The 12,150-nt window shown below is 51.4% G+C and overlaps 3 protein-coding genes across 3 annotated transcripts; all 3 read right to left on the bottom strand.

The window, feature by feature from the left end:
• Positions 1-1,683: 1,683 nt before the first annotated feature.
• Positions 1,684-3,623, bottom strand: POX_a01895 (Phytoene desaturase; the record flags this gene model as incomplete). Its single annotated transcript, XM_050110819.1, has 4 exons — positions 1,684-2,628; positions 2,739-3,272; positions 3,391-3,512; positions 3,596-3,623. 4 exons carry the CDS (start codon positions 3,621-3,623, stop codon positions 1,684-1,686), a joined length of 1,629 nt encoding a protein of 542 aa, XP_049974587.1.
• Positions 3,624-5,229: 1,606 nt separating this feature from the next.
• On the bottom strand, positions 5,230-7,566 carry POX_a01894 (Bifunctional lycopene cyclase/phytoene synthase; the record flags this gene model as incomplete). The annotated part of the gene is made up of 6 exons (XM_050110818.1): positions 5,230-6,067; positions 6,144-6,437; positions 6,525-6,698; positions 6,778-7,127; positions 7,325-7,424; positions 7,544-7,566. 6 exons carry the CDS (start codon positions 7,564-7,566, stop codon positions 5,230-5,232), a joined length of 1,779 nt encoding a protein of 592 aa, XP_049974586.1.
• Positions 7,567-9,328: 1,762 nt separating this feature from the next.
• Positions 9,329-11,174, bottom strand: POX_a01893 (Phytoene desaturase; the record flags this gene model as incomplete). Its single annotated transcript, XM_050110817.1, has 4 exons — positions 9,329-10,288; positions 10,356-10,889; positions 10,942-11,063; positions 11,135-11,174. 4 exons carry the CDS (start codon positions 11,172-11,174, stop codon positions 9,329-9,331), a joined length of 1,656 nt encoding a protein of 551 aa, XP_049974585.1.
• Between the last annotated feature and the right edge of the window lie 976 nt (positions 11,175-12,150).

Here is a 12,150-nt window from a genome sequence, read left to right as displayed (position 1 = left end):
GAGGGAGAATTGAAATATGCACAGGGTCCTACAGATTAGTATAAACGAGCCTGAGGGAGAAAAAGGAAGCTGGCGACGGTCGCCGCACCAGGGGGCGCTAGCAATTTAACTTGGGTATTGCCCTCCCTCGAGTTAGTGTAGTTACTATTTGGTACCGTACTTTGGGCCTATTCATCATTATTGGGGGCCGATGCACGTTCATATGGGGACTCGAGGGTCAAAGACAAAGAGAAGAAAGTCCCCTGTGCAAGCAGCGCTAATCAATGGGGACGGAGACGAGGACAAACTAAGCCAAGACTCCGTCCAGCATGTAGTTTATATTTGCAGCAACGATGGTCACGGATATAGCAGGTAGCCCCGGATCAGCTCTTGATTTTGATGGTGTTAATGAGAGGGTGAGAGCAACCACTTCAACTCGGCCAATTCAAGCATCCATGTCGATCCTGAAGTGATTGGTTCTCGATGCAGGTGATTTCTTTGTTGCTATGTCCAAAGGGAATTCCCCCCTCGTGGTGGGGATTTCCACGGGCGGGACTTGGCCACGAACCCTTTTTGATGGGTCACTTGAGGCTCAAGGCCAGTCAGGGCACGGGAGATGCAGAGCGGATCTACAGGACGAGACTCGAGTGATTGCCATCTCAGTCCACCCAAAGGGTCCAAGGAGGAGAAAGGGAGAGTCGAATTTATTCACTCACGATGCATCTTCTCAAACCATGGTAGTGAACATAGACTACTCCATCACAGCCTTCACCATGAAAAACAAGCGTACGAGTGGTAATGGGTGGATCCCCTTCAAAGATTCTCCTCTACACTCTTCTGTATCGTCATCGGCTATCTGGATATCTATCCTGTATGTAGATTGATTCCCTGTCTCTAACTTTCTGATTGAACAGTCTCGACAAGATGTGTATGTAGCGTGAGAATATGTATGGAGAGACCTCTATTCCGTGATAGATCACCAACAGATGGAAGCTTCAATTTTAACTAGGTACAATCAAATACTCTGAAATGTACCCGGTACACCATCCAAATCAATTTTTAATCGCACTGACGATACTATTGATGTCAAAATGCCTTGGGCTCGGTAAGACAAAAGGATCCTTTAGCGCAAATTCATACCTTGATTAGGTTGTATTATTTAAGGCAATGTCCGTACCTTCAGAGTATCCGCTGCATCTATCTTGTCAAATATTCGAGTTGCTTCTTGGACGGGCCTGTGCGTCTTCCTGTCAGAGGGCATGGAAATACCGAATCTCCGACATGAGGGTATGAAGGATCAATATAGCTAGGTTCGGACCTTGCCACGGCCAAGACCGTTGATTCTATAACTAATGAGGTCGACGAACGCAAAAATCCCTTTGCGTCCTCTACAGCAGTCCATACCTCTAGAGCCTGGCCCCACAGGACCTTGTGTCCACTTAAATAATATATTGCATAGCAATATCAGTCCTTGGTCTCGATTCGCTCCGAGTATTCTATTTAATTCCATTTGCAGCCAATAAGAGTTCACATGAGCAGGGAGGATAGGCAAAAAAAACCAAGAAGAAACAGCAGCATCATTATGATCACAATCGCAGACAGAGAAGGGGAGGATATCTTGCAAAAAAAGGGGGAAAATAGATATAGAAACAGGTATCATATCATCCAAAACGCCGCCCCGGTCATTGACGTCTCTCGATTGGTTTAGTGCTTTGCACCCAGGGGCAGAACCCTTGACCAGGCCACAGAGCCGTACTTGGAGAACGAAAAAACGGCCAGCAACAGAGGTACGACGAACCACCAGACCATCCAGGCGGATCGTCCGCCGGTGGGCTTGCGAGCATCCTTCTGAATCAGGTCGGTGGTGACCTTGGCACTCATCAGGGCGACGGGCACACCCGCACCGGGATGCGTGCTTGCACCCACAAAGTACAAGCCCTTGATGTCCGAGTGTCGGTTCTGCGGGCGGAAGCTCAAGACGTTGAAGAAGGAGTGGGAGAGACCTAAGATGGCGCCACGGTCCAGGTTGAATTTGGCCTTCCAGCTGGTGGGGGTCTCGACGGTTTCCCGAATGATGCTCTCGCGGAGACCCTTGGCTCCCGTGCGAGCCTCGATCGTCTTGAAGGCGGCTTCACGAGCACGGTCAACGAGCACATCCCAGTCCTGCGGGTTGGAAGGGTCGTCGTCGATGTGACCCACGGGGACCAGCACCACCGCGGAGTCCTTCCCCGTGGGGGCTGCCGTGGGATCAATGCGACTGGGGACGTTGACGTAGAATGATGGATCTTTGGGGAGTTGGTGGCGGTGGAAGATGGAATCGAAGCTCTCCTTGTACTCCTCGGCCAGGAAAATGTTGTGGACGGAGAGTTCGTCGATGACTCGGTCAAAGGACCAGAAGAAAGAGATACTGCTGCAGGAAGCTTTGCGCTTGGTCAAGCTCTTGGCATAGCTGGTCTGTGGCAGGAGGTTGTTGTAGGCGTACACCAGATCGGCGTTGATGACCACCACGTCGGCCAGGAGCTCCTCTCCCGAGGTGAGGCGCACTCCACGGGCGGAGCCATCAGCCGCCTGAAGGATCGAGGCAACTGGCGTGTTCAAGCGGAAAGTCACCCCGAGCCGTTCTCCAACCCGGGCGATCGCTTCAAGAACCTGCAGTCGTTTTTTTTTTAGCCGGAAGCCCACCAGAATGTGACGTGAAGATCGGGGATCTTCCTTCATTGAAAGACCAAAAAAATCAAAACAAAAGAAAGACAGCTTACCTTGACAAAACCACCCTCAGGGTAGAGAATACCGTGTGCCAGCTCCGTGTACTGCAGAAGCGAATACGTTCCGGGGGCCTCGAACGGGTTCATTCCCAAGTACATGCTGGCAAATGTGAACGCTCTCCGAAGCTTGTCCGACTTGAAATACCGCTTTACGCGGCTGAACATGCTCTCAAAGGGGTGCAGAGCGAGAAGTGATTTCACGAGGCCCGGACGAAGCATGGCGAAAATGTTAGGAAAGTCTTTGCAGAGAACATGCTCCATGGCCAAGTCGTAGTGAGCGCCAGACTCCTTCAAGAACCCAAACACCCCCTCGAGGCCATTGGCACCCTCCAGGCGCTCAATTTGCGGCTTCATTTTGGCAATATCGGTCGACATCTCCAGGTGGTCTCCATCGGAAAACCAAATGCGATAGTTGGGGTCGCATGTCAAGAGCTTGACATTCTCCTTTTCCGGGGTGGTGCCCAGTTCCTCGAATGTTTGCTGGAAACATTCGGGCATCAACAAGAGCGACGGCCCTTGATCAAATCGCTACAGACCAGATTTAGAAAACAGTCGCTAATTTGGGGGTCGCTGGTTCTCTTCAGGCCTCGAAGGATACCGACAGTTTTGCCAGTCACAAGCCAGAGTGGGTGAAGCAAAAACTCACAAATTCGTCGTGATGCACTAGTGAACACCGGCCGCCGAGGAAGGAATTCTTTTCCACAACCGTGACCTTGTACCCGGCTTTGGCAAGACGGGCGGCGGTGGCGATACCTCCAGCTCCAGCACCTGTAGTCATCATCAGTCGCGGTGCTCTTCTCTCTAGGTCATTTCTTTCAAGATCGCGTGATCCTGCAGTACATTATACGTACCCACGACAATCGCACTCGGGGGAGCCATTTGTGCAGCAAGACTATGTGACGAGATAGCTTTCGTAAGGACCGAGTCTGTCCACTTCACTAAGAAAGGCTCTCTGGGATGCTGCAGAGGTTCAATGGAAGAGACGGTAGAATGAGAAAGATCAAACGTGTTCTTCTCCTTTTTTTTAATTCCCAGCTGTCTCTTTTTCAATCCCGTGGGCCTGGAGTTATCTATCATAACAAACCGGTGTCGTGTCAAGCCCTCGTTTCCTCTTGCTGGGCCTGGCCCGCAAGTCCCGGATCTGATCAGACCGTTACGACCTGCGTACGGCATGTGAAAACCGATTCGATCTCCAGTATTACCATACCTGACCATACCCAGATCAATACAGTAAGGTACCCGACCCGCGGCGTCCCAGTTCCACTCCGCCGACTTGCCGAGTCCATCGATCGCGGAAGTGAGAAAGCATCGGCCCTCTCCACTCTCGTTGATGCTTCCTTGCAAGTCAACCCTTCACCTGCCACGGGCTGACAGAAGCCCAATTGAGCCCCGTTCGGGATAAGATCTCAGGTTTGGCACTAATCAGAAGGGCAGGAATCAAGAGTCCACAAAAAAAAAACTTATCTCACATCGGTACCAAGATGGGTGTGGTTTTTTTTTCCATGTCTTTTTCTCTGTGAGAGCCGAGTGGACTCCCCCATTCCTTTTTGGGTCTTTGGCCCTTGCAGCTGGTGGAGGAAGAGTCCAAGGTCCTTCCCCCTCATCCATGCGCCGGGCGCCTCCTCTTCTTTCTTCTCTCTTCGTCTGATGCTCGAAGCTTAGGTCTCGATTCACTTTCTCGTCAGACACTTTCATGGGGCAGATCGCAATGGAGGAGGCTGCCCGTGAGCCGAATGCCTTGATTCACGTCATCCCGTTCCCTGATCCTTCCTTTCTCTTCCCCCCCCCCCCCACTTTGACACTCCCGACACACGTCAATCGGAAGAGCATCACGCCGATCGGAGTGGGCTGAGCAGTGCGCCTCCTTTCCGTCGGCGTTGGAGTCCGTGTAGAGCATCTGAGCTCCGTTGGTTATTCCGATGTTGAACCTGTTCCCTTTCCCCGATCGTTGGTCCCATCGTACCCGATCGCCTGGGTCTTGAGGGGGGGGACGGTGGTGTGGGGTGTGCATTGTTTAAATTTATCAATGGACTCGCGTAGAGTTCTGGTACATTCTATGATTGTGGATATTTTATTTATTTTAATCCCATTTAATGCGTGACCTGTTTACTGATCCCAGTCTGATGGTGGAGTCAACATGACGGTCAAGTGGCACCAGGAGATTCGGCATGATCCCCTCAGGATTTGTTCCGCTTAGGGAAAAAGTGACGATGATTTCATCCATCAATCACCCAGAGAGGTGATGTAGTGCAATTATTCAAAATTCATGCTGGTAGTACAGGCATGTAAACCACTCAGGTGTGGAAACCTCATCGACAGACGCTGCCAAATGCCTCGGCGGAGAAACACATCAAAAAAAAACGGAAGAGAAACATAAATGGGGAAGAAACGATTCGGTCCCATAACAAAAACCGCTCACAATCATAGACTAGAAGAGAAATAAAACAAAACAAAAGGAAAGCTTCTCCAACGAATTCCACCCCGCCTAGTGATTAACGTACATGGCCGACCAAGCCAACTTCAACCTCCGCCACAACGGCACCTTGAGCTTGCCCTCGATTTTGGTCGACTCCCGTCGCGCTTTACGGACCATCTGGCCGATCATCATGTAGCTCTCGATGGTGGTCTTGATGGGGCCGCGCACGTCCTTGGGGAGCTGATCGATCGCCTGGACGCTCATCTGGTACGCGTGGTCGGCTTTGAGGAGCATCCGGTCCTCAAAGGTGGCCAGGGCAGGGTTATCGGGGTTGGTCACCACGTCAGTGGGGGTGAGGTTTTTCGTCTTCAGCCAGACGGTGGGGATGTAGACACGCTTGATCGCGGCATCACGTTTGATATCACGCGCAATGTTGACATATTGGAGAGCCTTGCCCATCTGCTGACCGGCCTGGATGATCTCCTCCTGCTTGTCCGGACTGTATTGCACGTCGGTATGGCTGAACACCAATTCCAAGAGTCCCGCGGCAACGGTGCCGGCCACACGCTGTGCGTAGACCTCCAGATCCTCCTCGGTCTCGATGGGGTACTCCTGCTTTTCAAAGGAGAATCCTAGATCCATGACGAATCCCGACAGGAGTTCGAGCAGCGGGCCGAGGCTCAGGCGCGAGGCCGGCAGCAAAGCGATGGAGTGCAGCAAGGGTGACGCCTTGAGAGCTTGTTTGCGATCCATATCCGCTTGAAGATAATCGTACAGAGGCTTCTTCGGGCTCTTTTCGGAGAAGCGCCAATGCAACACTTGAGAAGCCTCCTTGATGCTCTCCTGGGCTTTTTCCCGCGAGGGTGCCTCATCGACCAAGTCGTCAATCACACGACAGAAAGAATACCTGGGTCAAGAGGATTAGCAGCGGATCCCTGGTTGTTCTCATCGGGCGGTCTCCGCCGTTCAAACTCATCACTCACAAAAAGATCAGATCCACTCGGAGTCCATCTTGGAACATGGCGCTACCGAGATACATACTCTGGCTTTTGCGCGACAGCTCCGTCACTGCGGCGCAAAGCCCGTCTAAAAAACCCTCGTCGAGGGGCTTCCGCCGCTGAGCCATGTACGACCAGGCCATCTTGCCCAGAGACGGCAGTGACCGACCAGGGGAGTCGGAGGTCACCACATCATACTGGGCCAGAGCGATGGCATGGTCCATGGTGACCATGCCCAGGACCACCATCACATTGCTCAGTAAAAAGAAGGTAGCTTCTCTGTTCGGGGGGTCAGTATTTTGGTAGGGGGGAAGGTTCGCGGGTATTTGACAATACCGGGAACGGTTTCGGGGGCGCAACACTTACTCGATGTCCAGGAACCCCCAGAATTGAATGTCTAATTTGGTGCCCTTTTCAATCACCCACGTTCCACGCTGCAAGGACAGGCGATCGACCATCCAGAGATAGACTGTTGGGATCAAAATGGACATGAAAATCTGTTTCTTGGGGAAAGAAAGTAAGAAGCTCCCGCAGAGAGACCTAGAATCGATGACGTGTCAGTGTGTCTGTGATTATCGCCCCTCCGTACTTGCCCATTTTTTCTTTCGGATTCTCTCACCATTGGAACAAGATGACCGACAACGCCCAACTCAAAATCAGGCCCATATAGGTCAGACTACTCTTCGTCATGATACAGAGAGCACCGAAGCCGATTCCGGCAATGATGGCGGCGGAGCCCACATTCTTCGCCCAGGGCTTGGAGCGGTCCAGCAAAAAGGACGGAAGGACCAAGTGCTTGGTGAGAATCGTGTACAGCAGACTGGTGCAGTACGTCTGAATCACGAAGAAAAACAGCTCCTCAATGGGGATGTCGAATAGAGTCCATCCCACCACCGCATCGGCTGGATATGTCCAGATCCGATTGCGGATCAAGAATGAATCCCACGGTATCGTGGCATAGACAGCAACCTGAATCGCGAGTCAGTCAAGGGTCGCGACTCCGCACCGCAGGGATGAAAGTGAAGATTGCGAGCAGCCAAAGCTCGGATCGCATAACATTGAATGCCGCCAAAAATAAAAAGAGACAGAGAGAGGAGTGGGAAACTGAGAAAAGGAAAGAAAAAAGAAAAAAAAAAACAACCAACTGCGCAAGCTCATCGACATACATTGATCAAAATGACAATCTTCCAAATCTCTAGTCGTGTAAAAAAGGGCCAATATGCCACCGTGAACAACGCCGCAGGGGGAATTGTCCACGTCAAATGCCTGCAGAAACGGAGGACACGATCAGTTTCATGGGAAATCGAGAGAATTTGGGTTTGACCAAGACTTGGACGCTGTCGTGATCGCTTCAGCAAGCTTGTCCGTTGGAAGAGACGACTCACACCATCCAATAATCATAACCCATCGTGAATCACACTGTCGAACCCGTTGAATAGTGCCGGTGAGCTCAAGGTGCAAGTAGCATGTCAAAGTTAAGAATGCGAGCCAGAGGAAACTGGAAGGTAGTCGACGGTCTTCGTTCCGACCTTTGTCTTTGTTGAAAAAAAGAGGATCCCCCAGGCTCCGTGAATTGCTGACTACCTACGACTTCTTATCGTCAGGCTGGACCGAAACTTGCTCGTCCGGTTTCTTGCGGGATAGGGATGCTAAAGCCCTGTACGAGTCCCAGGCGAGAGTGGATTAAACCAAAATAAAAAGACCAAAAGATAAAAAGGAATAATTCATATTACATGATGTATAGGTAACCATCTTACCCAGAGAGTCTAACCAGTATTCACACTTACCACGGACAGTTTATTACAATACTAAGAGGACCCCCAGGTTGGACCAAGAAGGGTAAGAACTTCGAAGAATAAGTGAAAGGGAAAAAAACATTAATGAAAAAAGAAAAGAAAAGAAAAGCTACGCAGCTGTCGCATTTTCGGAAGCCAATACAGTCCGAATAATTCCGTCAAACATCCGAGCAGAATCAATTGTCTCTCCGTTGTGTTCGCTCTTTTTCTTCCATGGCCCCTCGGCCATCCTTTGGAGCTTGTCGCTGGTGGATTTTGTCCTCGGGGAGGGGAGGACTGGCGCAAATGGCTCTCAATAATAATAATATGCCCACACTGGCAGTACAGGTTGTTCATGTAATGTAAAGCCAGAATGATTACGCATTACAGTATCAAATTCCAGGGATCGTATGTAAGTATACAGCAGACTGTACTTTACTCCCGAACTGAATCGTGCATCGGTCGTCTCCAGTGGAGCTGGTCCTCCCTGGCGGAGTAGTGCTGCAGCGCTACGGTACACTCATCCGGCTTCGGGTGCTAGCTCCATTCTTCTTCGTAGCTCTCATCCAGAGCAGTGCAGGTGCAGGTGCATGGGCAAGCTCTCGCTACCACTGACGTACCACCCACGCTTTCCATGTTGGCGCACTACTTTCTCAGGGTGTATATATCTCTCTAGCAGAAAAGCCAGCCCACGGTGGGAACAACTGCATATGCGGCAAATAATTTCAAATGGCGAGGGCCTGACAGGCTCCCGTCTCGACGCTGGAGTGTGCGGAGACGACGCCGGATCTCTGATCGCAATATTTAAGCTTATGTATTGACAATACCGACTGGGGCAGTCTTACACCGATCGATCGAACCTTACCGGCTCCACTGCTGGCGCAAAGCAGGTTTAACATTTGAGCTGCATGTCTAGCGCTGAGCCTGGTCCCTGGACCAAGTACCACAGCAGGTCCAGACAGGCGTCGTGATCCACCGAGTGGTGAGGTGGTGAGCCGAGTCCAATTGTTGGCTCTAGGCATATACATGAGACTGGTGAGTCGGTGACTGCGGTTGCGACTGGCGACCGTACCGCAACACTGCGGCCTCGAGCGAATTGGCTGCAAACCCGAATGCGGGCGTATTCTCGGCTTTTGGATTCTGGTCGACCAAGTCATCACCCTGACCGACCCAATACCTCATCAGTCCCATACGCGCCAAGTCAATAGGTCCTGTCCCTCGATTCGGTCTGCCTTCTATTCAACGTGGTAAAAGCGACAAGTGATGGGGGATGACTACCACGACATCCAAGGTGTGTGGTTTTTGTCCATCTCTCAACAAGGAAATCATCGACACCGGGCCAGGCTGCCAGGGTGCCACTCCCACTTCACAGCAAGGTCTCTCTCTCCTCTCTCCTCACGCTCGCCAGACGGCAACAATCCCCAGTACCGCAGACACGAGCGCAAGTCCTTTCCACGCCCCTGAGGGTTCCACCACGGTGGCTTTGGCCGCTTCCTTCTGAGGTCGGATCGCATCGCCCTCCCAGGCGATCGGAATGTCCAAGTCGCGCAAGATCCGTTCGGCGGTAATTTTTGCGCCCGACAGGCAGGTGGGCACACCCGCGCCGGGATGCGTACTCGCGCCCACAAAGTACACACCGTCAATGACGTCATGTTTGGTGTGGGGCCGGAAAGAGAGAATATTGAAGAAGTCGTGATTGAGTCCAAACACCGAGCCGCGATGCGAGTTGAACATCTGATGCCAAGTGGTTGGTGAATGTAGCGTCTCATGCTCGATGAAGTCGCGGAGATCCACGCCGAGGCGACTTTGCATCGACGATAGGACATACTGGCGTGTGGCGGCGATGAGGCTGTCCAGGTGGTTCTCTTGCGTCGTCTTCGACATATCCACGTTCTCGACCAGCACTAGTGCCATCACGGTATCTTTGCCCTCCGGTGCGGCGGACGGATCGGTGCGAGATGGCACATGGACGTAGAAGGAGGGCATGGTTTCACGATCTCGGTTCCAGTACACGTCGGGGAATTGCTCCCCACTCGGTTGTCCCACGAACATGTTGTGAGACTCCAGCTGTGGGATCCGTTGGGACATGGACCAGTAGAAGGTAATGGCGCTGCAGGATACATCCTCTTTTTCCCTGGTCACATCAGGCTTGGACTGGTGTGAGGGGAAGAGCTCTTCGTAGGCATAGAGGAGGTCAGCGTTCACCACGACTGCGTCGGCTTCAATGATCTCGTCCGCGTCCAATGTGATTCCTCGAGCTTTCTTATCCGATGATATCGACACACTCTTGACAGGCTGCGAGAGATGATACTTGACACCCAATCTTTCACCGACGTCCACTAGCGTTCTCGCGATCTACACGAAGGATGGATCAGTCAAAATGCAAAAGTCGGAACCGCGTCAGCAACGACCTGGAACTTACTCGATTAAATCCCCCACGGGGATACCATATCCCAGCAGTCAGCTCCGTGTATTGAAGAAGAGTGTACGTCCCCGGTGTATCAAATGGCGACATGCCGAGGTACATGCTTGCAAGACTGAAGACTTGTCGCAACTGATGAGGCTGGAAGAAATGTGACACACGCTGCCAGACTGTGTGGAAAGGATGCAGTTTGAATAAGTAGCGCAAAAATCCGGGTCGCAAGAGTGCAAAGTAATTGGCAAAGTCCTTGTTCAGCACATGCGGGATGCTTTGTTGGTAGTGGTGATGCGACTCCTCGAGAAAGGACAGAAAACTTTGGAACCCATGTTGACCATCCAGCTTCTCCAGTTGGTTCTTCATTCGGGCAATATCGGTCGATGTGGTAAAACACTGTCCGTCGGGAAACCAGAAGTTGCAGTTCGGATCACACTTGAGCAACTCGACGCCTTCTGATGACATGGAAGTCCCCAGGTGTCGATATGTCTCCTCAAAGACCTCAGTCATGAGCAGGAGAGACGGGCCACGATCGAAGCGCTGAGCACATGAGGTTAGCAGCGGCGATGGCAATGCAACTCATTGAACTCACGTATCCGTTTTGCATTATACTGCTACATTTTCCTCCCACAAAGTCATTCTTCTCGTAGACGGAGACATCCAGTCCACACTGTGCTAACCTGGCCGCGGTTGCGATGCCACCCACTCCAGCCCCTGGGGAACACGCCAATATGAGCCTGATCTTGAACCTCCCAAAATGTAGTTGTTCGAGTCATCCAACTCACCAATAACAACCACCTTCTTTCTTCTCCTTGTTGTATCCATCGCAACTGTGTCGGTTCAGTTTTGAATCTGCTTTGTCAGGTTGACCGAGATCTCCAACGATATATCGAGCTGTGCTTGCGTACTCTGCAGCGAATGCTTCCCTTTTTTTCTCTCTCCGATCAAAACAAGATCCCTCTGATTATTTGACCGCGGTAGCTGGCTATTGGCGTGATCGTTCGCTCATGTGAATCGATTACCTGTTATGGTACATGGCTCGGAAATACCGGGCAGTACCGTAACACGATCTTGTATTGTACACCAAACCCTTGCCATTCCTATACAGAACGTCCCGATTTGGCAGTGCCCGCTGCGGATGAATCCTGCAAACGACCGAGCGAACTCGATGCTTTATTTGTCTCAGAGATTATTATTCTACAGTATCTTTGCGACAACGCTTCAGCACTAAGAGTGTCCGCTTTGGCCGGGGTTGTGTGTCGTTTCACCTAATTCATGACCAGGAATCGCAGTTTACATAATTCGCCTCGGCTGGTTTTTCCATGAATCGCTTACTCGACAGTGCAAGTCCACCGCCTTGTCGGCCGGTCGTGCCGAGCCTGTTATCTGATGGCTGAAGTTCCCAGTGGTCCAAACCAATGACTCGGATCCCATCGTTTAATTTGACTGTTGACCCTTTTTTTTCCCTGTCTACATGGCCTTTGCTATAATGATTGACTCGTGCACAGTTATATACTAGATTGTTAATTGGGGGCAGAGCTGCTCTTTTTTCCTTTTTTCCTTTTTCCTTTTCCTTTTTTGAACATCTTGATCAATGCCCGCAATGCCAGGAACAAGCAACAAAAACAAGTTTGGGGTAGTTCAGTCCTCGACAGAACCGCGTAAAGGCACCTTACTTTCGAGTCTTGACCCAACTACGCCCGTGCTCGAGGGAGGGAAAATTGCAGGCCCTTGATTCCTTCTCCCATTCTGTTTCATTCCCCTTTTTTCGAGATCCATTCTCATCTCAGACGAGTTAGGT

This window comes from Penicillium oxalicum, chromosome I, assembly GCF_001723175.1.
Source record: "Penicillium oxalicum strain HP7-1 chromosome I, whole genome shotgun sequence".
NCBI classification, from domain to species: domain Eukaryota; kingdom Fungi; phylum Ascomycota; class Eurotiomycetes; order Eurotiales; family Aspergillaceae; genus Penicillium; species Penicillium oxalicum.
The sequence above is the reverse complement of the archived record's forward strand: the minus strand, read 5'-3'. Positions and strand labels throughout refer to the sequence as shown.